The 27,876-nt window shown below is 44.2% G+C and overlaps 1 protein-coding gene across 1 annotated transcript in view; it reads left to right on the forward strand.

Moving 5' to 3' along the window:
• LOC126413258 (ras-specific guanine nucleotide-releasing factor 2-like) overlaps positions 1-27,876 on the forward strand; it is a 1,992,910-nt gene that overhangs the window by 1,082,031 nt on the left and 883,003 nt on the right. The window contains 1 exon segment of the mRNA XM_050083160.1: positions 11,012-11,205. Within this exon segment, the coding sequence (XP_049939117.1) occupies positions 11,012-11,205 (194 nt within the window).

Genomic DNA, 27,876 nt, shown 5'->3' on the forward strand with positions numbered 1-27,876 from the left:
CAGTCATCACAGTCGCTCAAGAAAGTTATAATTAAGCTTTACTTGTTTAATCAGAATCGGACGATGACTCTTCTTGTCCGCAGTCTCGATGATTCGAAGCGATCTGCAGTCCTGTATATATAAAATGTCTTGGTTTTCTTGCGTTGCGTAGTCAGTCGGGAAACCTCAGATCAAGCAGAAAGTTTGCTTTGATAGAGTTTAATCATCCGATGAAATAATGGAGCTCTTGCATCTAATAATTGCAGGTTCGTTTCCAATTCATCGGAAGTTTGCTTCTGATTACCAACGAAACGACACCTCGGTGCAAATTTCCAATTAGAGAATACATATATATTGAAATTCCTTACATAGCTTTGGTGTAAATGCTCAGTATATATTTTCTTGCGTAGCATACAATATATTTTCAATCTCTTTCTTCCAGTTATCTCGATAGCAAAATTACAATTATTTAATGCGATTATTCGGCACGGAGAAGATCCTAGAAGTCCTCTCAACAAACCAGAGAGAATATTACAAAGATTAATTATGCGCTCATGGAATAGTAATAGTACTGTACTACTTTGCGCATCGATTCTGCGAGTATATAGATGGTCAAGTAGGAAACGTAATTCACTCATAGAATTGTGCAGGGATGATTAGTAGAATATAAAGAAATATTACAAAACCACTCAGCAAGCTTACCGAAAACGCGGAGAGGTATGTACGTATGTGCAAGTCAGTGAATTGCAAGCAAGGGAGAAGACAGAGATGTGTCTGTCTATATGTGCAGAAAAAAGAATTTGCCGTCAGACAATCGCACGTAGACAACGTACAATTTCTGATAATGTACAGTTGCGGAAGGTACAGCTGCCTTTCAACTGCTGTGCAGCTCGATAAAAATCTTAATGTACTGCATTAAGAGACTGATAAACTTAATTAGGCTCCGCGCTTCTCGATCGAGCACTCTTCTCGTTGCCGTTGGCGTGTGTTGCTCTTTGACCTCAACATACTACTTGAAAACACACCATCATGTGGCAGTTTTCAGGGCACTAGCAGAAAAATGGCTCTGAGCACTATGGGACTCAACTGCTGTGGTCATCAGTCCCCTAGAACTTAGATCTACTTAAACCTAACTAACCTAAGGACATCACACACATCCATGCCCGAGGCAGGATTCGAACCTGCGACCGTAGCAGTCGCGCGGTTCCGGACTGCGCGCCTAGAACCGCGAGACCACCGCGGCCGGCAGGGCACTAGCAGAAAATATGTATCATCATACATCTTGGAAAGCTCACACAGACTTCACTTGAGACCACATTGTTGGTTTTTTGCATGATAATAGTGTTTGTAGGAACCCACAGTTGCTCATGGCCACTTTGCATTATTTCCAACAGTAAATGTATCAACGACGGCTGAAGGCCTTAGATTCAATAGCCATTAACAACTTGTATAAGGACCCATAACCTTCAGTCACTTCAATGTAAAAGCGATAGTACAAGTTTTATGTTACAGTGCTAGTTAGTTGCTAACAGTAAAACATGCCAATGTCACGAAATAAAAAGAAGGAAGGAAGGAAGATCAGACTTTAACGTCCCGTCACAGCGCGGTCATTAGAGACGGACCACAAGCTCAGATTACGAAAGGATGGGGAAGGAAATCGGCTTTGCCCAGTTCGAAGGAACCATTCCGGCATTTGCCTGGTGCGATTAAGGGAAATCGCGGAAACCCTATTTGCGTTGCTGGACGGGGCTATGAACCGTCGTCCTCCCGAATGCGAGTTCAGTTTGCTGACCAGTGCGCCAGCCCGCTCGGTCACACGAAATGAAGAATGTGGGTAATAAACACGTAATGACTGGCACTTTGTTTACAGAACGTTTGTGACATGAACAGAAGAAAGAAATTTTTGAACCATGCACTGTCGATGAAAAAATTAAGTCTTTCTGTACTACATTCTTTCTTCATTTTGAGTTCAGTTGTCTAATAAAACAAACAAGGGAATAGTTTTTAAAAATAGATGTAATGGTGGGATCAAAATATGTGATGCCAAGAACAAAGAAGGAATTATTCTGCCTTACTAGAGATAATGAAAAGCTAAAGCTAGATGACTGCATGTGCTGTGGTATTCTGTTGCCTGTTATCAAAAAAGCGAAACACAGTAATACAGAGAAAAAATGAAACAGTCTACGGATAAATCAAAAGTAGACTGGAAGATTTTCGAACATGAAACAAACAAATCAGTGAAGCGAATGAAACTGAGTTCCCTTGTAACAGCTGTGACAGAAATTACGACACAGTGTAATCATTAGCGACAAAATTCAATAACTTCTTCTGTACAGTGGCGACAAACAATGGGGCAAATAAATTCAAGGTAATTAGATTTACTCCACCAACTTCTGTCCACACCACTGGTTGAGATCGTTATTCACTAGAAACTGATCATGCTTCTGACTGTGACAGAGTTTTCATCGAAATGTTAAAAGCTTCGTGCCAAGTTGGTAGGGTTAAGCTAGAGCTTTGTTTCCAGTAAGTGACTCCACGCGTATTACATGACGGTCTGAAACATTCAGTAGCGGCACGCATACACAGAAATAGAGACATCAAAGCCATCATCCAATTAAAAACCGATTTCGTAGCTTCCATCCCTCCAAAAAGAGGCATATAACGTTTACGATTCATTTTTAATTGCATCTTAGTCTGTATTTTCCTGTCTGTGAATACAGTCCTCTTGCGTTGATCATTGCAAGGAGAAATACAACCACGTTGAATTCGGCTGGCCGACATTTCACTGCTCAGAGAAACCTTCCCAACACTCATCAGCGATTGCCCTCCGATTATGAATCGTCCACAATAAGGAGAAGAACCTTACCAACATTTATCAGTGATCACCCCTTACTGTGATTCATGCACAACCGGAAATCTTGTTACGGCGAGGTATTCCAGTGAACAGACCATGCACACCAAGGCTGCGTCAACAAAGCGTATAAACAAAAATGTAAATCAGATGCTGATTTTTTTACTTAAGTCATTGCGAAACGTATGTGAACGTAACTAAAATGAAGTGCCTGGGATACTTACTCCATAACTGCGACAGGCCAAGACTTTTCCATCTCGTCATCGTAAATGTCCGGAGTTAATTGTTATCTAACGCCTCATCCACTTACTGTAGCAGTAGGTTAGTAATTCACAGTCACGCAGTTTGTTGGTGATGTTGGATTTAGGCGTAATGGCTATAATTACCAGAGTGAGCTTTGGGTCACGAATGATGGCCGTCGCAATAGCGCAAATTCTGCATCAGATAATATTGAGCGGCACAGCCAGTAATCTGATAGAAGGCTAACTCAAGTTCACTTCATTATCAAGCTAATGCACATCGAATATTGCATAGTCTGATAACTGACTATGCCCAGGTCCTCTTGATGTCGAACGTTTCCAGTTGATGTATCCTCGTGACATTTTACGTAAACTAATTCCTCCGTGGTTACAAGTGTGTGCTTAGCACTGATGCATTACCAGTTATAGCGCGGGAAAGTAAATATGAAGCAAAATTAGGTTATAATGCTTTACATGTTAACTATGTGGCTTTTCAGTGAGTTTTATATTGATTAGTGAGAAGGTATTTGTGTCTCTTTAGTGAATTTTAGATTTCTTGTGGTCAAGAAGAAATACAACACGTCTCTTTTTATGAATATTTTCGGTTTAACATCTGCCGACACATCCAGTTTATGTGAGAACATATTGAACGCAGCATTTACCTGTTCATTCTTCTTTGCATCTTAAATGTTTATCTTAGGTTTGCTTGTTTTACTGTTCAAAATATGGCACATTATATTTGATATTCTCTCTCTGCTTTGAACACAACGAAATATTTACCTCTTTGCGCTAAAATAAAAATAGACGTAATATTCCATCCAAGTCTGCTTCGCAAACTTACATAATATATGTGTTTAATCTAAGTTAATAACAAAGACATACACTGATGAGGCAAAACATTACGACAATCTAATTAGTAGCTTGACTGTCCGCTTTTGAAACGAAATACATCACACATTCTGCGTACCAGGGATCCGACAGTTTGTTGATAGGTTTCTGGACTCCGATTTGCGTACGCGGTGATGGCTCCGGATAACGACCCAGACGAGTTCCATTGGATCTACATCAGGTGAATATGGTCGCAGAGATATCAACGGGAACTTACTATAGTGCTCTTAAAACCACTGTAACACGGTTGTGGCTCCGAGACATCGACAGTTATGCTGCTGCAAGATGACATCGCCGCCAGGGCTGACATCAAGCAAGAAGGGTTGCACGTGGTTCGCATCTGTCAGAGTGTCTTCGATTACCAGCACAGATTCCAATGTCTCCGATAGCGTAATACTGCTCCCACAAGCCTGCGTCCGTGGCGCGCTGCAGGTTTCGAACCAACGTTCACCTCGATGAAGGCGTTTGTGGAGACGACCAGCGACGTAGTGTAGCAGAAATGTGATTCACCTGCAGAGCCGACACGTTTCCATTGATCGACGGCCGAATCCCGATGGTCCCGTGCCCATTGCAACAGTAATTGACGCGTGGGTGCGCTCTGCTGCAGAGTTCCATGTTCAACAATGTACGATGAACGGTGTGCTCCGAAACACTTGTGTGTGCACCAACATTGTGCTCTTTAGCCAGAAATACCGCTATATCCTTTCTTTCAGGAGTGCTAGTTCTGCAAGGTTCGCAGGAGAGCTTCTGTAAAGTTTGGAAGGTAGGAGACGAGATACTGGCAGAAGTAAAGCTGTGAGTACCGGGCGTGGGTCGTGCTTCGGTAGCTCAGTTGGTAGAGCACTTGCCCGCGAATGGCAAAGGTCCCGAGTTCGAGTCTCGGTCGGGCACACAGTTTTAATCTGCCAGGAAGTTTCATATCAGCGCACACTCCGCTGCAGAGTGAAAATCTCATTCTAGAAATATCACAGATTACCATGTATCCTACTTTACAGAGCAGAAGAGCCTCCGTTCTGTGAAGAGACGTGAATGTCCAACCAATTACCGCCTAGTGGTGGTTTCACTGTCCTACCACTTTCGGAAGATTTTTACGACAGTAGCACGTGAACATACCACCAGTGTCAGTACATGAAATTGCAACATAAAAGTAATAACAGATAAAAATAAAATGTTTATGAACCCGAAAAAGGCAATCCAGAACTTCAAGTAACCGCAATCAACAATACAACAAGAATCAGCTTACTTTTTCAAGCGATTCCTCGACAGAATAGGAGTGTCCCATGAGGAAACTCTTCAGTTTCGATTTGAAAGCGCGTGAATTACTGCTAAGATTTTTGAATTCGAGTGGCAGCTTATTGAAAGTGGATGCAGCAGTATACTGCACACCTTTTTGCACACCAGTTAAGGAAGTCCGATCCAAATGCAGGTTTGATTTTTGCCGAGTATTAACCGAGTGAAAGCTGATTATTCGTGGGAATAAGCTAATATTGTTGACAAGAAATGACAGTAAGGAATATATATATTGAGAGGCCAATGTCAAAATACCCAGACTCGTGAACAGGGGTCGACAAGAGTTTCGTGAACTTACACGACTTATTGCCTGAACCGTCCGTTTCTGAGCCAAAAATATCCTTTTAGAAAGGGAAGATTTACCCCAGAATATAATACCATACGACATAAGCGAATGAAAAATAAGCGAAGTAGACTAATTTTCGTGTCGAACGATCACTCAATTCACATACCGTTCGAACAGTAAAAATGGCAGCATTAAGTCTTTGAACAACATCCTGAACGTGGGCTTTCGACGACAGTTTACTATCTATCTGAACACCTAGAAATCTGAACTTTTCAGTTTCACTAATAATACGCCCATTCCGTGAAATTAAAACGTCGGGTTTTGTTGAATTGTGTGTTACAAACTGGAAAAACTGAGTGTTACCGTGATTTAGCGTTAGTTTATTTTCTACGAGCCATGAACTCAAGTCATGAACTGCACTATTGCACACAACATCCTTTACTACCAAGCTAGTGAATTAACCCCAGGGAGTCACAATCCACTTAGTAGAACAATAGCTTACGGACCTATCAATCAAAGGTGAACAATAGCTTTGTCCTTGAATGCGTGCCTGCCCCTGAATAGGGCAACCTGTGGTGGGGCGGGTTGTGCTCTCACTATCTTTTAAACAATCTGTCCACCTACCTGGATAGGCTTCAAGTTGTCTGCCGCTTCACTCTGCGATGGTAGAGTCTCGTTTAGCCGACAAAAGCAATGTTGATGAAAATTAGACTAAATATCTACTACGCAAAGGCCACGTAACTCCAATCCATGGGTAGGAGCTGGAACGGACAGATACTACACTATTTACTGTACTTTTTCATATGTAAAGGATAACTGGAGTGTATAAATAAAATCAGTTGGCAAGTTTGAGTTCCAGCTTCATTGGTAAAGATACACTGGGTTACAGGATTCCCCTGAAATTACAACAGAACTGGCGATTAATTTTCATCTGACTTGTTAGACTTCCTTTTTCCAGAACTGTCATCAGTGACGAGTGTTGAGTAATACAGACGGTACATTCATCTAGATGGTACGTTAAACTTAATTTCTTTTGCCAAACAAAAACAGATATGGAAAAAGATAATGATTTTAGGCGTAAATGGAAAGATAGTTTATTATTAAGATACACAGCGAGAGTATAATTCTCTCTTACCAGACTTTTTCTCTAACATTGCAAGAACAAGGTTGTGCAGTAGTTCTTAATCATGCACCTGCGATTCACACTATAATCCGATCGTGTATTTCCGTCATTGTCAGATTGCTTCTGCTGCTACAGCGGCGGGTTCTCGCCTTTGGTTGATTGGCATCTCTTTGTTCAGTTTCTGCTGTGTTTTGGTAAACATAGCAAAATGTAACGTGGCATCTAGACAGATGTGTCGTATGCATTACTCAAAATTTGCACTGAACAGACTTCTCTGAAGGAAAAATGTTTAATGAGTCAAATGAAAACAGATCGCTAATTCTGATGCAATTCTAATGGAATCCTGCATTCCGGTGTATAAAAATGAATATGTGGTTCTCAGTCTTACCAAAATGTTATTTCTTGACATTGGTTCTCTTTGACATATGGAAAAATACAGTAAATAGCGTACCATCTTTCTGTTCCTATCCTTGCACAGAGTGAGCGAGTGAATCTTCTGTAATTCATCAGTGATGTTAATATTGACGAATAGTTGGCAGGGTTCTGTAAGTAGCCCATATGTTCATACCTTCAAAATTACGAAAGTGTTTTATTCTGTCAGTTCTACTCTGCAACAAAAATGCAGTGTTATTCTGTTAGAAAACCAAATTTGATGCATGTTTATTTATGGATAAAAAGCTTACGAAAACATGATAGTCATTACTTTAAGAAACACTTGAGATTACTCATTAAGGTTAAAATCACACTCACCCTGCAGTAGGTATTGCGACAGAATCTTTAAATCTTATTAACGAAGCAACAGGGGACCACAGAGATCAATAACTTGCTGAAAACCTCATTGTGTTTGATTGCAGTAACACGAGAGAAGAAATTTCAGATTTATTTTCAAACTAACCATTTCTCTTGTAACAAGCTATGGATAAGTTTTTAAAAAATTACAGGACAGGAGAGGAAAAAAAATCTACAGCTTTGGCTGTATCGACGTAGATAAGAAAGTTTCGTATGGCAGAATTCTCTCCTTTTTTATTTCATGTCATTTGCGAAGGTCTCGATATCTCGAATGGTTTAAGAGATATGGACTATATTTCAAACTAGCGAGCATTCGATCCGAAGTGAACATGTTACATAAAATACATTTTCTCTAGATTCGAGACAGGTAGAACATTTCTCCCAGGTCTAAAGAAAAATTCAATACATTACTTAATTTCATACACATCAACATTTCACATCAACATATGGTGTAATATGAGCCAAAGACAACATCGTAGCGAACCCTATTTTTCACTGAAAATTTTTCGATCTTCCCACGGTGTCTTACTTAAATGTATACAATGAGTGTCGCCATTTTTGAGACGACGGGCATTTCACCACGAAGGACATGTAAAGCTATAAGTAATGTGAAAACCAAATTTTTTGTAATGAGTGGTTTCTGTAAAATCATTTGAGAAAGACTGGATGGCACTCACCACGATACTGTAAGCGGAGGACTTCGCCAACCGGCGCGCCGAGAGCGGGTAAGAACGCCGTTCCAGATGTCCGACAACCGCGAGCCGTTGCCATTGCTTGCTGCCTCAGTAGGTGACAGGGGGTGAAGCCATCTCGTGGTGGGGGCCCCTCAGTTTCTGCTCTGGACGGGTCACCGTTAACGTGCGACGTAATAAGACAAAAATAGTTAACATGAACAAAAACTCGTAATATTAACACTCTTCATTTGTTCACTTCTCGATGTCTACAATAGGTGCTGTGAACTACCGGAATGACTCTTCACCGTGCTTCGAGAAGAATGGAAACTACACTACTCGCCATTAAAATTGCTACATCAAGTAGAAATGCAGATTAAAAACGGGTATTCATTGGACAAATATATTATACTAGAACTGACATGTGATTACATTTTCAAGCAATTTGGGTGCATAGATCCCGAGAAATCAGTACCTAGAAAAAACACCTCTGGCCGTAATAACGGCCTTCATACGCCTGGGCATTGAGTCGAACACAGCTTGGATGGCGTGTACAGGTACAGTTGCCCATGCAGCTTCAAAACGAGTTCCGCAAGAGTAGTGACTGGCGTATTGTGACGAGCCAGTTGCTCGGCCACCATTGACCAGATGTTTTCAATTGGTGAGAGATCTGAACAATGTGCTGGCCAGGACAGCAGTAGAACACTTTCTGTATCCAAAAAGGCCCGTACAGGACCTGCAACATGCGGTCGTGCATTGTTTGTTGTTGTGGTCTTCAGTCCTGAGACTGGTTTGATGCAGCTCTCCATGCTACTCTATCCTGTGCAAACTTCTTCATCTCCCAGTACTTACTGCAACTTACATCCTTCTGAATCTGCTTAGTGTATTCATGTCTTGGTCTCCCTCTACGATTTTTACCCTCCAATTTGCCCTCCAATGCTAAATTGGTGATCCCTTGATGCCTCAGAACATGTCTTACCACCCGATCCCGTCTTCTAGCCCAGTTGTGCCACAAACTCCTCTTCTCCCCTATTCTGTTCAATACCTCCTCATTAGTTACGTGATTTACTCATCTAATCTTCAGCATTCTTCTGTATCACCATATTTCGAAAGCTTCTATTCTCTTCTTGTCCAAACTATTTATCGTCCATGTTTCACTTCCAGACATGGCCAAACTCCATACATATACTTCCAGAAACGACTTCCTGACACTTAAATCAATACTCGATGTTAACAAATTCCTCTTCTTCAGAAACGCTTTCCTTGCCATTGCCAGTCTACATTTTATATCCTCTCTACTTCGACCATCATCAGTTATTTTGCTCCCCACATAGCAAAACTCCTTTACTACTTTAAGTGTATCGTTTCCTAATCTGATTCCCTCATCATCATCCGACTTAATTCGACTACATTCCATTATCCTCGTTTTGCTTTTGTTGATGTTCATCTTATACCCTCCTTTCAAGACACTGTCCATTCCGTTCAACTGCTCTTCCAAGTCCTTTGCTGTCTCTGACAGAATTACAATGTCATCGGCGAACCTCAAAGTTTTTATATCTTCTCCATGGATTTTAATACCTACTCCGAATTTTTCTTTCGTTTCCTTTACTGCTTGCTCAATATACAGATTGAATAACATCGGGGAGAGACTACCACCCTGTCTCACTCCCTTCCCAACCACTGCTTCCCTTTCATGCCCCTCGACTCTTATAACCGCCATCTGGTTTCTGTACAAATTGTAAATAGCCTTTCGCTCCCTGTATTTTACCCCTGCCACCTTCAGAATTTGCAAGAGAGTATTACAGTCAACATTGTCAAAAGCTTTCTCTAGGTCTACAAATACTAGAAACGTAGGTTTGCCTTTCCTCAATCTTTCTTCTAAGATAAGGCGTAAGGTCAGTATTGCCTCGCGTGTTCCAACATTTCTACGTGCATTATCCTGCTAAAATGTAGGGTTTCGCAGGGAACGAATGAAGGGCAGAGCCACGGGTCGTAACACATCTGAAATGTAACTTCCACTGTTCAAAGTACCCGCTTCCAATGTGCGTTCACCGCGATGCCGCCAAACACGGATGCGACCATCACGATGCTGAAAACAGAACCTGGATTCATCCGAAAAAATGACATTTTGCGATTCGTTCACACAGGTTCGTCGTTGAGTACACCATCGCAGGCGCTCCTGTCTGTGATGCAGCGTCAAGGGTAACCGCAGCCACGGTCTCCGAGCTGATAGTCCATGCTCCTGCAAACGTCGTCGAACTGTGCGTGTAGATGGTTGTTGTCTTGCAAACGTCCCCATCTGTTGACTCAGGGATCGAGACGTGGCTGCACGAGCCGTTACAGCCATGCGGATAAGATGCCTGTCATCTCGACTGCTAGTGATACGAGGCCGTTGGGATCCAGCACTGCGTTGCGTATTACCCCCCTGAACCCACAGATTCCATATTCTGCTAATAGTCATTGGATCTCGACCAACGCGAGCTGCAATGTCGCGATAAGATAAACCGCAATCGCGATAGGTTACAATCCGACCTTTATCTAAGTGGGAAACGTGATAGTGCGCTTTTCTTCTCCTTACAGGAGGCATCACCACAACGTTTCACCAGGCAACGTCGGTCAACTGCTGTTTGTGTATGAGAAATCGGTTGGAAACTTTCCTTATTTCAGCACGTTGTAGGTGTCGCCACCGACGCCAACCTTGTGTGAATGCTCTGAGAAGGTATACATTTGCGTATCACAGCAACGTCTACCTGTCGGTTAAATTTCGCGTCTGTAGCACGTCACCTTCGTGGTGTAGCAATTTTAATGGTCAGTAGTCTAATTACTTGTTCAGTGTTAGGACGGAATGAAAAGGGTAAGTTTAATATGATAGCAAGCTGTTCGTGTGTTGCGCAGGCGACCTGTTCGACATGCTGCTGCCGATGCTGAGCATCTACCAGGAGTACGTGCGCAACCACCACTACAGCCTGCAGGTGCTGACGGAGTGCAAGCAGTCTGCGCCGTTCGCACAGCTGCTGGCGCGCCTCGAGAACAAGCCGGCGTGCCAGGGCCGCTCGCTCGAGACCTTCCTCACCTACCCTATGCACCAGGTGAGCGGCGGCGCACGCTGTACCTCGTGTAATCTGATCAGCAGCTCACAAAAGACATCCAGGCACACTGACTAAAATGAAGCAACACACGGGTACTACTTATCAGACAATGTACTACCGACACAGCAGGTGGACTGAACAATGCCATCACCACCAATACAACACATTATCGTGGCCAATACGGTGTATGTCTTTCGAGCGCACCTTATACCATTCTTCTTGCAAAATAGTGGCAAGCTGAGATAACGATGATTTAGGCGGACAGCGTTCGTGCACACTTTTCTCCAAAGTAGACCGGAAAGGCTCAATAATACTGAAGTCTAGCGACTGTAGTGGCCTGGGTGTGGTGTGCGTACTGTAAGACCTTCAGCACACACGCCATCAGATTATTAGACTTGTCCCTCTAACGAAGTAGGCGAGTGTCAGCTATATGTCTCGTGGTCTTATAGTGGCGTGTTTATCTTCTGCCGTCAGACGATAGAAATGCCTCTGGCACGCTTAGAGTAGCAGATTGACGGTGACCAACTTTAAACAGAACTTGATTAATTTTCACACACATTTATTAAAATAATAACAAGTATAAAAATTACTTAACTTGGTTCTGGATGCTATTTGCAATTGACTATCTGAAGTTCCTTTGGTATTGGTATGTTAATCTTATTGTCAGATATATCTCTGATACTTGACAAGTGTCTATACATTTATCTCCATGGCTATGTACAGGAATATGGTAATCTTATTAGGCGCAGACTGAAACTTGACTATAGACTGGTACAGACAATTGTAGAACTCGTACAGACTGGTGCAGACAAATGCAGACAGACTAATCGGAGGTCTGTACACTTGTTATAATACCTCACGCGTTCATGTATCACTGCGCGAGTGTGATCCGCGAGGAGAAAAGGTTCTACGTTAGTAGCAATCTCATTGGCTGCGTTACAGATTAAGACGCGGATCGGCGGAAGCAGAATTTGGTCCGTCTCTATGGCAGCGCCATCTCGTAGTGTGGAGACGGACGAGCTCTGCGCCTGCGCTGTTGTGCTTAGCGACGCGCGCTCTAGTGGAAAAGTTGTGTACGCGCTGACTACGCGGAACTATGTACAAAACACTGGGGAAATGCAACAACTCATCCTCATGCTCACGAAACCAGTTCCCTGTCGTCCTAGAACATGGCATCACCATTGGGAAACAAACATTGTACCGAAGGATGTACCTGATCAGTGCAAAAAGTTCACACAATATTTGTCAGTAGGCCTAATGCGACTTTGCAGAATGCCCATATGGCCCATAAAATACCATGACCCACTGGTCAAATCATCACTGAACTCCCATCATGATTCATTCTCGGGAAGTAAACTCGGCTGTAATTTGGAAGCAGTGTGAAACAGGACTCATCTGATCAGATAACTTTCTTCCATTGCTCCATAGTTCACGAATGCCAGCTCGTCCTGCAGTTCCCTGACAATGGAGATCCCTTTGTGTTGTTTTGGTGCTGACAGGGTTCGCGAGTGCGATGTTTGGTTCTGCAGTGCCCCTTGCTGCTGCTATCCTCTTGTTTTTCGTCACACTCCTCTTCGATGACCATCTGTCACGATCACTCAATACACACTTCGGTGCGCATTGTGACTTAATGGATAATGTATTTTCGATTTCCCTATACGTGACGTAAATGTTCAGTACAGTGCCTCTCGAAACATCAAATACTTCGGCTACCCTCGTTGCGGCATTACAAAATTTAGTTTTCGTCAGGTGAAAGAGGTATTCGTTGACAGGGTGATGAGGGTGACTTTAGCCCTGCACTCTGAAGATGGTAACCGTGGCCGCTCCTGATAACTGTGGGTAAGCACTCTGGCTGAAGAAGGTAATGGAGAGGGCGTTATATGGAGAGAAACTAATAGTTGGCCTTGAGACCTATCCATGTTCATTTGAAACGGAATTAATACCAGCCCCCACTAATAATGTAGGGTACCAAAACACGAACAGCAACAACTTGCTCATATCCGAGTTCACCTAGGCCCGAAGTAATGCACTCATAACTAAGTAGAAGACTGTTCTCATCATGCCTGACATTTGCAACGTATTGGGGACACTGCAGAGGTGGCACACTTCGAGTCATCAGAGGCACTTCTTCCAGCAGAGGAGCAAAGTCGCGCGATAGTTCTGGCCTGCTAGGCGACCTGGAAAGAAGACTGGTCTCAAAATACGGTCTCCAATTATCCCGACCACACATTCTGGCTGCAACGATGCTGGTGATTCGCTGTCACCATACCATGAGGGTTCAGCATACTATCCCACTGATGACTGTTATGAAACTTGAAAGTACCACTCCGCGTAGCAGTGGCCTCATTTGCGAATACGATGGATGACACAAATCCCGGAACAGTGGTTGCCTGTTGAAGAAATCAGTGACAAAAATGATCGAGATCTGGGAAGTCTGTCGCTAGTAAGCCCTGCACAAGCTGTAAGCGATAAGTGTAGTAACAATTGTCATGGAAAATGTTCCACACGGTCGTCTGGCTTACAATGTACTGGCGGGCCAGCTGCCTGGTAGTGATACGGCGGTCGGCTTCCAGTGTTAATCACATTTTCCTCCAAATATGGTGTCCGGACATTGCGGGTACGTCCTTCATGATTTCCTACTTGCTGAAACGACCCTGTCTCAGACATACGGTGAAACTGTTGCAAACATTGAACGTTGTGGTTGTTGTCGACGGGGATAGGTCTCCTGACACAACCTTGCTGCCCATTGCCATTTGTCTTCCCGTAAGTAAACACCATATCGGCAAACTCTCGATTCGAACACGGAACCATTGTGTATAACGTTGTATCACATTCACTACAAGGTGAGTCGGCAAAAGGAGTGAATCGGACACAACATTAGGAGGCACTATGGCAGGAGGAGAACGGGCTAGGGCATGACTTACGAGGAACAGTACCACCGTCTAGGAGGAAACCATGCATAATGTAACTGTGGCTGCATGGTACAGCGGCGCAAATTAGACCGCAGTCTCTGTAACAAAGTATGATTGAATAAACGGTCTCTAGCATGCATTTCCGGACATAAGTTCATTTGCGTACCTTCTCATCGACCAGTGTCTAAAGTTTGTACACGGTGGAACAAATCGCGGAGAAGAAAATCTTCCCGATTTGTTTATTATCATTATTTGAAATATGATTTCAGTTAACAACAGGAAGAGCTGTGAGAGCTTTAGTGAGTTAAACAAGCTAGGAGCTTACGGTGCGCAAGCTGGATGGATTCATTTGTGTACTGCTATTAATGTTAAGATGCCACATTTGTCATTTGTTCTCTAGTTGGTGTGAGGGTTTTCTGTAAACTGTTGTAATATTCACGGTGGGGAAGATACTTTATAAAGCAGTGCTTTTAGTGGCGAAAGTTCGTAGGTGATACAAAAGCCGATCACGCTGTATCTACAGATCTGACCGGTGAAAATGAATAGATCACAAACTAATTCAGGGGCCGTTTTGAACTCACGGAATCAAATAGTAGGTGGTTTACCTAGGCGAGGGCAGATTAGAGGTCCTAGGGCATACATGGCCGCAGGGCTCGGTAATTATGTTCGGTAGTATACAATTTTCGTAAGAAAAATGAGATCCAAAGGGAATTACCAAATTTATCTCGAATTCGGAAAGACAACAAAGTATTCTTGTAATTATGCGTGTGGGATCATAATTTATGGCAAATCCTCAATAGAAGTTGGGGGTCAGTGGAGCAGTTGGAATGTATGAGGTGCATATTAGTTTGAGAGCCTGTAATTCTCGTTTATCATCTCCAAAATAAGGAATCTGTCTGCTACGAAGAAATTAAATCGTCTACGGGAAGGAGTAAGCATAGCGCATACTGCTGTGAGGTATTTACATTCTAGCATCGTCTGTACATCTACGGCGTCGCTTCGTACCATAGACGTTGCTGCGGATCGCTGTGTATAAACACCACTCTAGACTACTTTAATTTCTTTTTATTTAAAGACTTGCAGTCATTGAGCCCATCAATAGAAACATCGCTAATTATTTTCCTATTTGAAGTTGACTTAGCAGTCGATTCTAAAAATTAACCCTCGATAATTCTCGATGAATATTCTTATCATGTACAGACAAAAGCAGAAATAAAATAATGGCACGTTCCTGTACGAAGAGGAAGGCCATCCAGCTCATTTCCCTTGCTCTCAATGTCTAATGTTTCTGTTGAGTTACAAACACTGCTATCAATTTTCCTATTTTATGTATTTTACAATCTGCGAGTTGCTTCTGCTGTGTCTTTGAACTGTAATCTGAACTCCTGGATAGCTAGCCTTCTCACGCAACTCGTCGGCTGTCGGAATGGACACACATTAAAAAAGTTTTGCATCACCTCGGTTCCGAGAGTTCCGGAACATGTACAGAAAATTGGAATAGAGATCAACATAAACACCATTACCGCCCTTTTTATTGCTCATGAGAACCGTACATTGCATGTTGTACCACCATACAGGCAGACCTTCAGAACTGGTGGTCCAGGCTGCTGTACACACCGGTACCTCTAACGCCCAGTAACACGTCCTCTTGCATCGATGTAAGCCTGTATTCATCGTGGCATACCATCCACAAGTTTATCAAGGCACTGTTGGTCCAGATTGTCCCACTCCTGAACGGTGATTCGGCGTAGATCCCTTAGAGTGGTTGGTGGGTCACGTCGTCCATAAACAGCCGTTTTCAATGTATCCGAGGCATGTTCGATAGGGTTCGTGTCTCGAGAACATGCTGGCCACTCTAGTCGAGGGATGTCGTTATCCTGAAGGAAGTCATTCACAAGATGTGCACGATGGGGGCGCGAATTGTCGTCCATGAAGACGAATGCCTCGCCAATATGCTGCCGATATGGTTGCACAATGGGTTGGAGGATGGCATTCACGTATCGTACAGCCGTTATGGCGCCTTCCATGACCACCAGCGGCGTACGTCGGCCCCATAAAATGTCACCCCAAAACATCAGGGAACCTCTACCCTGCTGCACTCGCTGGACAGTGTACATAAGGCTTTCAGCCTGACCGGGTTGCCTCCAAACACGTCTCCGATGATTGTCTAGTTGAGGCACATGCGACACTCATCGGTGTAGAGAACGTGATGCGAATCCTGAGCGGTCCACTCGGCATGTTATTGGGCCCATCTGTGCCGCACTGCATGGTGTCGTGGTTGCAAAGATGGACGTCGACGTGGACGTCGGGAGTGAAGTTGCGCTTCATGCAGCCTATTGCGCACAGTTTGAGCCGTAACACGTCCTGTGGCTGCACGAAAAGCGTTATTCAACATGGTGGTCTCGCTGTCATGTTTCCTCCGATCCAAAATCCATAGGATCCATAGGTACCCGTCATCCACGGCGGTAGGAGCCCTTGGGCGGCCGGAGCGAGGCATGTCAACGACAATTCCTTCATGTCCGGACAACATCGCTTTGGTTCACTCCGAGACGCCTGGACACTTCCCTTGTTGAGAGCCCTTCCTGGCACAAAGTAACAATGCGGACGCGATCGAACCGCGGTATTCACCGTCTAGGCATGGTTGAACTACAGACAACACAAGCCGTATACCTCCTTCCTGGTGGAATGACTGGAACTGATCGGCTGTCGGACCCCTTCCGTCTAATAGGAGCTGCTCATCAGTGGTTGTTTAAATCTTTGGGCGGGTTTAGTGACATCTCTGCACAGTCAAAGGGACTGTGTCTGTGGTACTATATCCACAGTCAACGTCTATCTTCAGGAGTTCTGGGAACCAGGGTGATGCAAAACTTTTTTTGGTGTGTTTATTACTTCCTGATATGAGGATGATTGGGACATGGCAACATTTCAGAGTAAGTCCTGCAACTCTGCGATTGTCTTGATACTTCATTCGGGTGACACAGAATCAGCCTGCTAAATTCACTTGAAACTGTCTTCGTCTTTTATTTAAACATTGTGAACAGTTTTCACCTATGGAGTGTCACCTAACTATCAAATATATGTTTTTAGTCCAGGAAGATCATTCCACGCAGAAACTACAATTAATTTTGTCTTCATTTCGAATTATCTCTCTTAGCTATCACTAGCACGATGAGGGAGCAGACAGTGCTGCGATAGGTCGGTAGGTCAGTGAAAACTATGTCGAAGACTTATTGGTAACAGGTCCTAATCTCGCAGGAGGCGAAAAGCGGTACGGTTTGCTGGAAGTGGCAAATAATCACGTTAAAATCGTTCTGTATGACACGACATCATTTCTTCGATAACACTCACCCCGTACAGGGCACAGATGTTGGAGCTTCCTGACTTCGCCCTTCTATTAAATCCAAAATCGCCGCAAACCTAAGCGCCAAACTCCTTTTTACTGGTAAATTTTACCCGCAGTGTTAGATTACGTCATAGGCTGCGCGAATACTGGTTACTACATTGTCACTGCACGGTGTACACAAACATTTCACACTGAAGGACAAACTACAATAATACGTAATTTTATGTTTGCCGATATGAGTCCGCAAACGCCCGCTGTAGATCTTGGGCACAAGGCGCCATCCGTCGCGATCACCTGTGCTGGCGGCAGGCGGGCGTAGGCCGGTGGAGAAGAAACTGTTCTGATCAGGGCAGGCAGCCACCAGCTCTTCGCGAAACGTTTTCTCTAGGTTTTGCTGTTACCGTCGTGTTACGAAATGTGCGACTTTATTTCCGAGCTTCCAACAAATTCATACTGTCAGTAGACCGACGAGTTGTAGTTTACTAAATTACGGAAGAATCGGGTTCAGTAAATCTGCTTTTCTTTTGCACTGCGCGTCGTTTACCGAGAGTAGCCCAAGCGGAAGCAACACTTCCTGTGGGAACTTCCGCCTCTTACAGCGTTGGCAGTGTGTGTAGACGGCCGTTACGTGCTTATGTTTTGGTGCTTCAAAATCAAATAGTTCACTGCAGTGAATCAGAAAGCCACAATTCTCACCCAGTGTGGCGCACCTGTGCTACGACAAAATTATGGTTCAGCTGAACGAGCTGTTTGGTGGTCCGGCGAGTTGCTACTGTGTTAGTATACGTAGGATTAGAGTTCCGATCCCACTGGAGGCGTTGGTTTTTAATAGCCGCTACTACACCTATTTACCTCTGTTTATGCCAAACGAAAAACATGCCATTCCATTGTGGTTCCAAATTCACATTAAACGTGATGTGCTTTCGCTACTGACTACAGATGTGGCAGAGCCACGACAGAAGCGTGGGCGGCAGCATGTAGAAACCGTGTCACTTTCCTTACTCCAGTATTTTTAATGGAGTTAAAGAAAGAATCCCCATGTATGCCTACAGGGCACTCATTCCACCTCTTATTCCAGCTTGAGATGTTGAATACAGTAGTTCTGGTTACACGGGATTTGATCCCTTTGCGATCACAGAGCGCCATCACTTCATAGCTTTCAAAAGGTTCCAAACTCCTCAAATTCTGCACGTAAGGGTCGGGTCAGGAATCGAATACTGGTTCTAAACAAAAATGTTCACAATGTCCTTTCAGACTTTCAAATGTAACTGTTGGTGGAAATTTGTTTTGATTTTTAACGTCTCTCTATTCCCTTTCAGTAACGTTATGTGTCGGTTTCGACTCCTAGAGAGACACATAACTTTTCGTCACATCACTTCAGCTTCAAACATACCACTCCTAGCTACTGGTAAAAAAGAATTTGGTAGTTAAAGTGTCTTCTTGTGTAGTTAGCAAGGACATTTGAGGGGTTCGATTCCCAGTCACCGCTGTAGTCTTCGTGAGGTCATTTCCAGTTCACCATGCAGACATCTCGCTTCTGGTGAAAGAAACCTATACTCGTTGTCCATTCGTGACTAGAAAACAAAGGCGATCGGTGGCAGGTTCGAATCTCTGGAAGGCAGATATCATTCATTTTCCTCGTACTGCAGTTTCAAGCATCTCGTGACAGACGACAAAATTCGATATATGCCCTCTGTCTGTAGTTACATAACAATCTGATTAGCTGCTCTGTCTGAATCGCCACCCAACATACACATGTCATTTCTGGTTTGTATCTTGATTTTTAATGTCATTGTGTTAGATAACATGTACGATATGTGGTTTTTGAACTGCGAGTAGGTCAAGGTGCCATCACGAATAAAATGAAATTTACTAGTGATATGTTGTTGACGGTGACGTTTCGATAGAGCGCTTGAAGTTGTTAATCGTGGTTTTTGTTAAGTGGTCAGGTAATTAATCAGCTTACGCAAAAGCACTTACCAAGTGAGCGACGTTTAATAGATGATTGGAAAATCTTGTAGAGAACAAGGATAATAGAACGACTGAGGTGTTGGTGTTGTAGTCATTATTTCTGTCAGGTATTAATGAGAGTAGTAACACTTTGTAGATGTAACTTCTTGTAATAAGTTGAGTTTACAAGCGTGTTGGACTGTGTCAGGCTTTCCCTTATATTTTAGTGGTCACTTATGGTAACCGTTGTCTGTAGTCAAATGGCTGTACCGAAACGAGATTAAAAGACTTGCAAGACAGTTACGTTATGTGGGCTGCTCGCAAGTCACCCGAATGGTAATTCAGGTCCTTCGGAAGCTTTCGAGCATGATAGTACATGTAGACCAAAACTACCAACTCTCTGAACAAATTGTCAAGGCCAAACTCCATATATACAACACCCTCATCCACCTCATCCCTACTTTTACAAATACGGCATAGACTTCCTCTCCTCCTGCGTTGTCTACTCCCTTCACATTTTTGTAATCTGCCTCGACTTCCGCCACTACCTTCTCTTAGCGTTATGCTGTTCCAGGTCATTACGGTATTTCGATTTCTTGAGCTGACGTCTCTGGTGGCCTTCCGTCTCTCGCAAACTCTAAGCGCCAAAACCTTTGCATACCCCACCCTTAAAAATACTAGGCCGCTGACGTACTAACATAGTACCTCCATTTCTTCTCCTAACACACTTGATATCCGAGCACAGTGTTAACTAACTCTCTCCCACAGACCAAATGACAGTCCCACAGACTCTGCAACTATAATGTGCTCCGTGTTCTCCATCCCAAATGCAGGCTGCTACCCAGCTGAACTTCTGCCACTTCCTATATACCGTGATACTTTTCTGAATAACTATCCACGCTTTTTGTCATTTTAAGACGGATCGCGAGCTGTATACCTACATCTATTCGATTGATTCACAAGAAAATGTTTCGTAAAGTATAACCCAACATTTTGCCTAGTTTATAGTCGGTTGCTTTGTAACATAACAGACACATTTGGTGAGAACACATGACTGAAAATTCTATTCATACTGATCATTTTATTTACGTATACTTACTACATCAAATCTCACTGTGGAATACACAGTTTCGCTTCCGTTTCTATTTTAGACATTGTGCCTAACACTACGAAAAGTTATTTGTAGTCACAGTGGCGCGATAGATTCTGTTGGGGGAGGGGGAGTAGCAGCTTCCGTCAGCTGCCCCCCCCCCCCCCCCCAACGAGTCTTGCATGGGGGAGTGATGCTCGTCTTTATTGCGATGCGTTTCTTGGGAATCCCTTTTGAAGTACTTTAGGTATCACAATCGAAGCACGGGGTCAACATAGACTATAATAAATAGTTTTACTTAAAAGATTACGGTTCAATTACTATTAATCCTTAAAACATCGATAACTCTCGTAATCTAATTTCAGTTTCTTAATCCTCTTCAAATCGAATCGTCTGATACTCATCACAATAAGTCTCTTTTTTTCTTCGTCAATTTTCTAATAATTATTGTTTTTGTACGTTTTAAGCCCTTCCGTTTCCATTTTAGCATTCGAATAGAATGTGCGGGGGACTCCGAATGTATATGAATACACTGAACTATCCATACGATTAACCATTAGCATAACTTAGTTAAATGAGACTTAATTTGAATCAGATGACACCAATAAAGCAGTTGATGCCCTAGCAGTGTCACGCACTGGTCACCATGTTAGAAGCAGGCCCATCCGCCGGTGGTAACTCTTCACACAGAATCTGCGGGTGCAGCAGGCGGATACTTGGGCAGCTACAGGACAAAGTAATTTCAAATTGACGCTGTACTGTTTCTGCCTAATGTTAAGACGACAACACTGTTGCCGCGGCATATTTCATAGTACACTACTGGCCATTAAAATTGCTACACCACGAAGACGACGTGTTACAGACGCGAAATTTAACCGACAGGAAGAAGATGCTGTGATATGCAAATGATTAGCTTTTCAGAGCGTTCACACAGGGTTGGCGTCTGTGGCGACATCTACAACGTGCTGACACGACGAAAGTTACCAACCGATTTCTAATACACAAACAGCAGTTGACCGGCGTTGCCTGGTGAAATGTTGTTGTGATGCCTCGTGTAAGGAGGAGAAATGCGTACCATCACGTTTCCAACTTTGATAAAGGTCGGATTGTAGCCTATCGCGATTGCGGTTTATCGTATCGCGACATTGCTGCTCGCGTTGGTCGAGATCCAATGACTGTTAGCAGAATATGGAATCGGTGAGTTCAGGAGGGTAATACGGAACGCCGTGCTGGATCCCAGCGGCCTCGTATCACTATCAGTCGAGATGACAGGCATCTTAACCATATGGCTGTAACGGATCGTGCAACCACGTCTCGATCCCTGAGTCAACAGATGGGGACGTTTGCAAGACAACAACCACCTGCACGAACAGTTCGACGACGTTTGCAGCTGCATGGACTATCAGCTCGGAGACCATGGCTGCGGTTACCCTTGACACGGCATCACAGACAGGAGCGCCTGCGATGGTGTACTCAACGACGAACCTGGGTGCACGAATGGCAAAACGTCATTTTTTCGGATGAATCCAGGTTCTGTTTACAGCATCATGATGGTCGCATCCGTGTTTGGCGACATCGCGGTGAACGCACATTGGCAGCGTGTATTCGTCATCGCCACACTGGCGTATCACCCGGCGTGATGGTATGCGGTGTCATTGGTTACACGTCTCGGTCACCGCTTCTTAGCATTGAAGGCACTTTGAACAGTGGACGTTACATTTCAAATGTGTTATGACCCGTGGCTCTACCCTTCATTCGATCCCTGCGAAACCCTGCATGTCAGCAGGATAATGCACGACCGCATGTTGCAGGTCCTGTAAGGGCCTTTCTGGATACAGAAAATGTTCAACTACTGCCTTGGTCAGCACATTCTCCAGATCTCTCACCAATTGAAAACGTCTGGTCAATGGTGGCCGAGCAACTGGCTCTTCACAATACGCCAGTCACTACTCTTGACGAACTGTGGTATCGTGTTGAAGCTGCATGGGTAGCTGTACCTGTACACGCCATGCAAGCTCTGTTTGACTCAATGCCCAGGCGTATCAAGGCCGCTATTACGGCCAGAGGTGGTTTTTCTGGGTACTGATTTCTCAGGATCTATGCACCCAAACTGCGTGAAAATGTATTCACGTGTCAGTTCTAGTATAATATATTTGTCCAATGAATCCCCGTTTATGAACTGCATTTCTTCTTGGTGTAGCAATTTTAACGGCCAGTTTGTTGTTATCTGTGAATCGAATTGAAATAAAGTTTTTGCTTATTACATCCAAGCTCAACTATCATTTCAAACGTTACATAAAGACATAGACTGACTAACCTGGAGTAAACTACAGCCAGCCAAGTTAAATTTGGGGATTCTTATATTGGTAGCGAAGGCTGGCACTAATGTCATTTTGAATAAACATGGACAAATGTCAAGGCTAACTAGCAGTTCCTGTCCCACAGACGTTCTACATCCTAGTTCACACAACATCCTTTCTATTACCTTCTTCAACAAAATTGCTTATCCAAAGTTAACACGTGCGCTCACGATCACAATGCTCAGTTCGTAGGTCTCACAAAGCCTCCATCACTCAATTAATGTTATTCAATAAAAACTTAATTGCTACTGTCGTAAAACTGGGCAGCTTTGTGACACTTTCAGCACTTTTTGCAACGCAATCTTATAGAAATATGTGCAGTATCATTTCTTTTTCATATGTATGGAATTTTATAACCTTTGTCCTTTAATTTTGATAGCAACGAAGTTTTTAGGCGCAGTGAGGTATTCAGAAAACGGAATATTAATTCTCAGCAAGTTACTGCCTTCCCCCCACCCCGGTTCAGGAGAAGATTGTGCCGTGGAGTGAAAGACTGGGAAAGTAGACTGAAATTCATCTGTCAGAAAGATGAGCTTACGTAGCGTTTCTTTACGACACACACATTTAACTTTCTTACAAATTTACACAGTTTTAGGAGTTTTGTTTGTCATATTTTGCTAATTTCGTGCCATTTATTTTTCTAATTTTATTAAAATCCAAATAATTAGAGACATGTCCTCAGTGAAAAAATAATAATTAAAAACCTTAACTGTGCTAGGCAAGGTAATCAGAAAAACTTACACAATTATTTACGCATGAGTTCAGTGGAAGTCTATGAGAAAAAAACAGGTGACAGCACTTACATTAACACAATATTTTCTAGGCAAAGTAATTAGTTGAAACTGTTAGACATTTACTAACGGCTTCAGCATGAATACAAAGTCATGACACGTATAGTACAACAGTCTGAGCGACTGTGTGTTGTGTTGAGAAATAAAGCTATAATGCAGAATAAAGCTTCATGCTGTTACTAAACCAGCCACAAATGTCATCACTTATGTTGTGTCACAAAGTTACCTCTATAATCTAAGGAAATACGCTGTTTCGCTTTTCAGTGGCTGAAGAAAACATTTGTGATATTATATCTTATACGGAATGATCCGCACGAATAAGTTACGTGTGTCTTACCTTCAGTTAGTCAGTACTTCAAAGTTATCGACAGTACCAGAAAGTTCCCAAAAAAATTCAAAGGCGTTTTTCCATCTGAAATCAAAATGGGTTTGTGATCAGCTCAGTTTTAATCCACGTACTTGTAGCTTCCTTTTCTTATGGCAGCACTTTGGGAGAACGCAACGCAGTTGAGCTATATGTTGAAGGGCACAGTATTTCAGAATAGAAGGTGGAGCTTACTGTCGTCTCAGAGTAACGCCTCAGTTACGGTTTGCCCATTTTTACGGTACCCTTACTCTTTCCTGGAAAGTTGCATCCTGCCACCCTGTCCCCTATAGGAGAGAAGTAAACGACAGGTGAAGAACAAAAGGTCTGTTGTCGGCAGCTTCTATGGAGTCGTTTGTGCTGTGAAAATTGGCCGCGCACTGGGATAGAGCTCAGGCAAACGTCACGATTGTATACCATGAACGGACAAATGGTAAGGTGAGTATGGCTACATAATTATATTAGTAAAATGTCCTGGCAATAACTGCTGTTTAATTGTCTGAGAGGTACAATCAGGTTTGCACTAATGGGTGTTCAAAATTATCAATCTGTGTCAGCGCCAGTTGATCGTATGGAACTGTTATTGTCTGCACCTGCGGGAAGATGCTATCCGCGATTCCTTTCCCGCAAGTGACGCCACTTTACGATGGATTCTAATTGAATACACACGAGTGAAACTGTCAGCTCTGACGGCCCTATAGAAGCACTCTTTAGGGCGGTTGTGAGCCGGCTAGCTCCCCCCCCCCCCCCCCCCCCCCACGTCACGTTTTGATGGGTCGGGTCCCGTGCGCAATTTTCTATCAAGCTACTGAAAGTCTTCACTGCTGTTACCCAATTCTGATATCGCTATTTCTATGATTCCTCTTCGGACGGCTATTCTCTGGCGCTCTACGATTTCGGCTACTGTTACTAATTATGATTTGGCTCGCAAAGTGCTAAGTTGACTATAGTCCGACTATCCTGTTGCTGACTTAGCCACAACAATACCCAATGGCTTTAATGAATTCGGTATTTATCTTTACAATACTTATAACTTTAATAAACTGGCATTGCGCAAGATACCAAACGAATTGTATCATCAGTAACCAAAACACTCACCCGTTGGCTTCACATAACAGGCAGCCATGGAACAGCAGGACCGATTTAGTTTTAAGGAGTGCGACAGTCGCGTTTCCAACGTGCTTCGCAGGCGAGGTGTATCTGCTATTCTTTGGGATATACACATATTGTCTTCCGCTACAGAACGTATCATTGCAGTTATGAGTAAACCTGCAGCAGCTAAACGATAGTCTTGACTAGTTCCGAATTATCCTGACGCACCTCGATACTGTTTTCCTCCTTCAGTGTATCGAACAAGGCGTTCGATTCGTATTACCCGTCTGGTCTCCGTACCTGAATACTTTTGACGTCCGTTTGCACGGTCAGATGACAAATGTCGAGTGCGGAAAACCCGTTAGTGACGTGCATACACGCGCACAACTTGTTTCTCTTAATATGACGCCATTCGAGTGCAGACTGGTCTTTCCGAATGATTTCGGCCGTCCACACTGAGGGTTTAACGTGACTGCACGAAGCTAGTAAGAAACTTTGTTCAACACCTCCTGCAGGTTGCAGGGCATCGTGGTGATCCCTAGAATTTCTTATATAGTTTGCACACGTGTTTTCAAAACCATCCCCCGGCCGCTGTGGCCGAGCGGTTCTAGGCGCTTCAGTCTGGAACTGCGCTGCTGCTACGGTGGCAGGTACGAATCCTGCCTCGGGCATGGATGTGTGTTCTGTCCGTAGGTTAGTTAGGTTAAAGTAGTTCTAAGTCTAGGGGAATGATGACCTCAGATGTCAAGTCCCATAGTGCTTGGAGCCATTTGAACCACCCCCCGTCACAACTTGTACAGCCGATCAGGTCGGCAGCTGTCTGAAGACATTGGCAGAAGAAACGATTGTTAGAAAATTGTTGCAAAATCTAGGAAGCCCAGCAGATCGACAAATTATGATTCGAGGAACAGCCTAAGCAGATGCAAATATGACTAGTCAGTCACCGTCACTTGTGTGAGTCGTCATACATCTAAAAGAACCCATCTGAAGTCTTTAACGGTTGACAAACATATAAATCGAGTTATGAGAATGCACACGCTAGAAAACCTAAAGCGAGTACCCGAACGTGATGAATAAATCTTAATGACCCTGATACACAATTAGTGCAAACTGAAATTACAGTTCATTAAAACAGTTCTCGAATAAAACAGTAATTGGACAAAAAATGTTATTAGCCGCCAGATTTTATAATGTACGTAACTCTCAACACTTATTTTTGCATTTAATCCGCATTTACAACCGTGCTGTGCAAGTTAACGCCACAATGTATGACAGAGGCGAGACCGTCTTTTACTACCTGCGGTACTCGTGAATTATGAGCGCGGTGAGTCCGGCAGACGGTAACCCTCCGGTCTAGCTTGAATTTCATAGATTTATGTCTATGTGAGCGGTTCTTTTTTAATAGCTAGTGTTGTGGCGTAACAAGCTTGCTACGCCACACTGGGAAGGGAGCCGAAAGGCACGCGTACACACACGCCGACTGGCGTCAAGTCTAGAACAAGATACGTTATGATAAAGAAAATACGTAGCTTTGGAATATACTTAACTTTATTCTTTGTTGGTTTACACGTTCTTCTTGAGACATTTATACGATAACTCTCAAACTAGGTAAGGCTAAGGGCGCCTTGCTAGGTCCTAGCCATGGACTTAGCAGAAGGCTATTCTAACTGTCTCTCGGCAAATGAGAGGAAGGCTTCGTCCGTATTGTCGCTAGCAATGTCGTCGTACAACTGGGGCGAGTGCTCGTCCGTTTCTCGAGACCTGCCTTGTGGTGGCGCTAGGTCTGCGATCACACAGTGGTGACACGCGGGTCCGACATGTACTAAATGGACCGCGGCCGATTTAAGCTACCACCTAGCAAGTGTGGTGTCTGGCGGTGACACCACATTCCTCCCCCACAAATCGGCGAACGGTCGTGAGATAAGGCTTCCGCCCGCCGTGGGGAGGACCCCATGTTGACGTATGCGATGAGGTGGGGAGCCTAACAACAGGCGAGGCTGTGCCACCCGCACCCGGCCATTCGGTCCGAGGGGAGCTAGGAAACGCCTGAAAACCTAGTCCAGGGTGCACGTCAACATGCGGTGTATGCGCCCGTAAAGAGACAGGAGGGGCCGAAGGGTCGACCTCCATTGCGTCGGGGTACCCGACGCGCGAAGACGCCATGTGGTCCGGAGCGGGCAAGAGTTCCATGGCGGAGGACAGCTGGTCACGGGAAGCGATCGGCGGCGCGTGACCCAGGGAGGCGCTTGGCGGCTGCAGCGAAGCGTCGAATGCGGGCGGCGCCGGCGGGAGAACAGGCGGCGGCGGCGGCTGCTGCGGCTGCGGCGGCGCGTCGCCATGGGGCAAAATGGAAGGCATCGTCGGTAACACCTGGGGATGAGGCGAGCCAGTAGATGGGTCCCCAGGGCGCTGACCGGACGGCACCGTCGCTGAAAGCAGACGGGGAGCGGCAGAACCCGAGCGACGACAGAGGCGCAGCTGATTGAGATGCCGACGCACCTCACCAGAGGCCCCCAAAACCAAATACATCGCGCGGCCGAGGCAGCGAAGAATGCGCCCTGCGAGCCAACGCCGTGAACCTCGATAGTTGCGATAGAATACAACGTCGCCAGGAGCAAAAGCAGGAGTCTGCCGCTGCACAGGAACCTGATGCGGCGGGTGCAGCAAAGACATCAAGGTTCGATGAGGACGACCGTGGAGCAACTCAGCCGGCGAGCGACCATCTCGGGGCTGAGAGCGATACGATGACAAAAAGAGCAACAACGCGTC

Source organism: Schistocerca serialis, chromosome 7, assembly GCF_023864345.2.
Source record: "Schistocerca serialis cubense isolate TAMUIC-IGC-003099 chromosome 7, iqSchSeri2.2, whole genome shotgun sequence".
NCBI classification, from domain to species: domain Eukaryota; kingdom Metazoa; phylum Arthropoda; class Insecta; order Orthoptera; family Acrididae; genus Schistocerca; species Schistocerca serialis.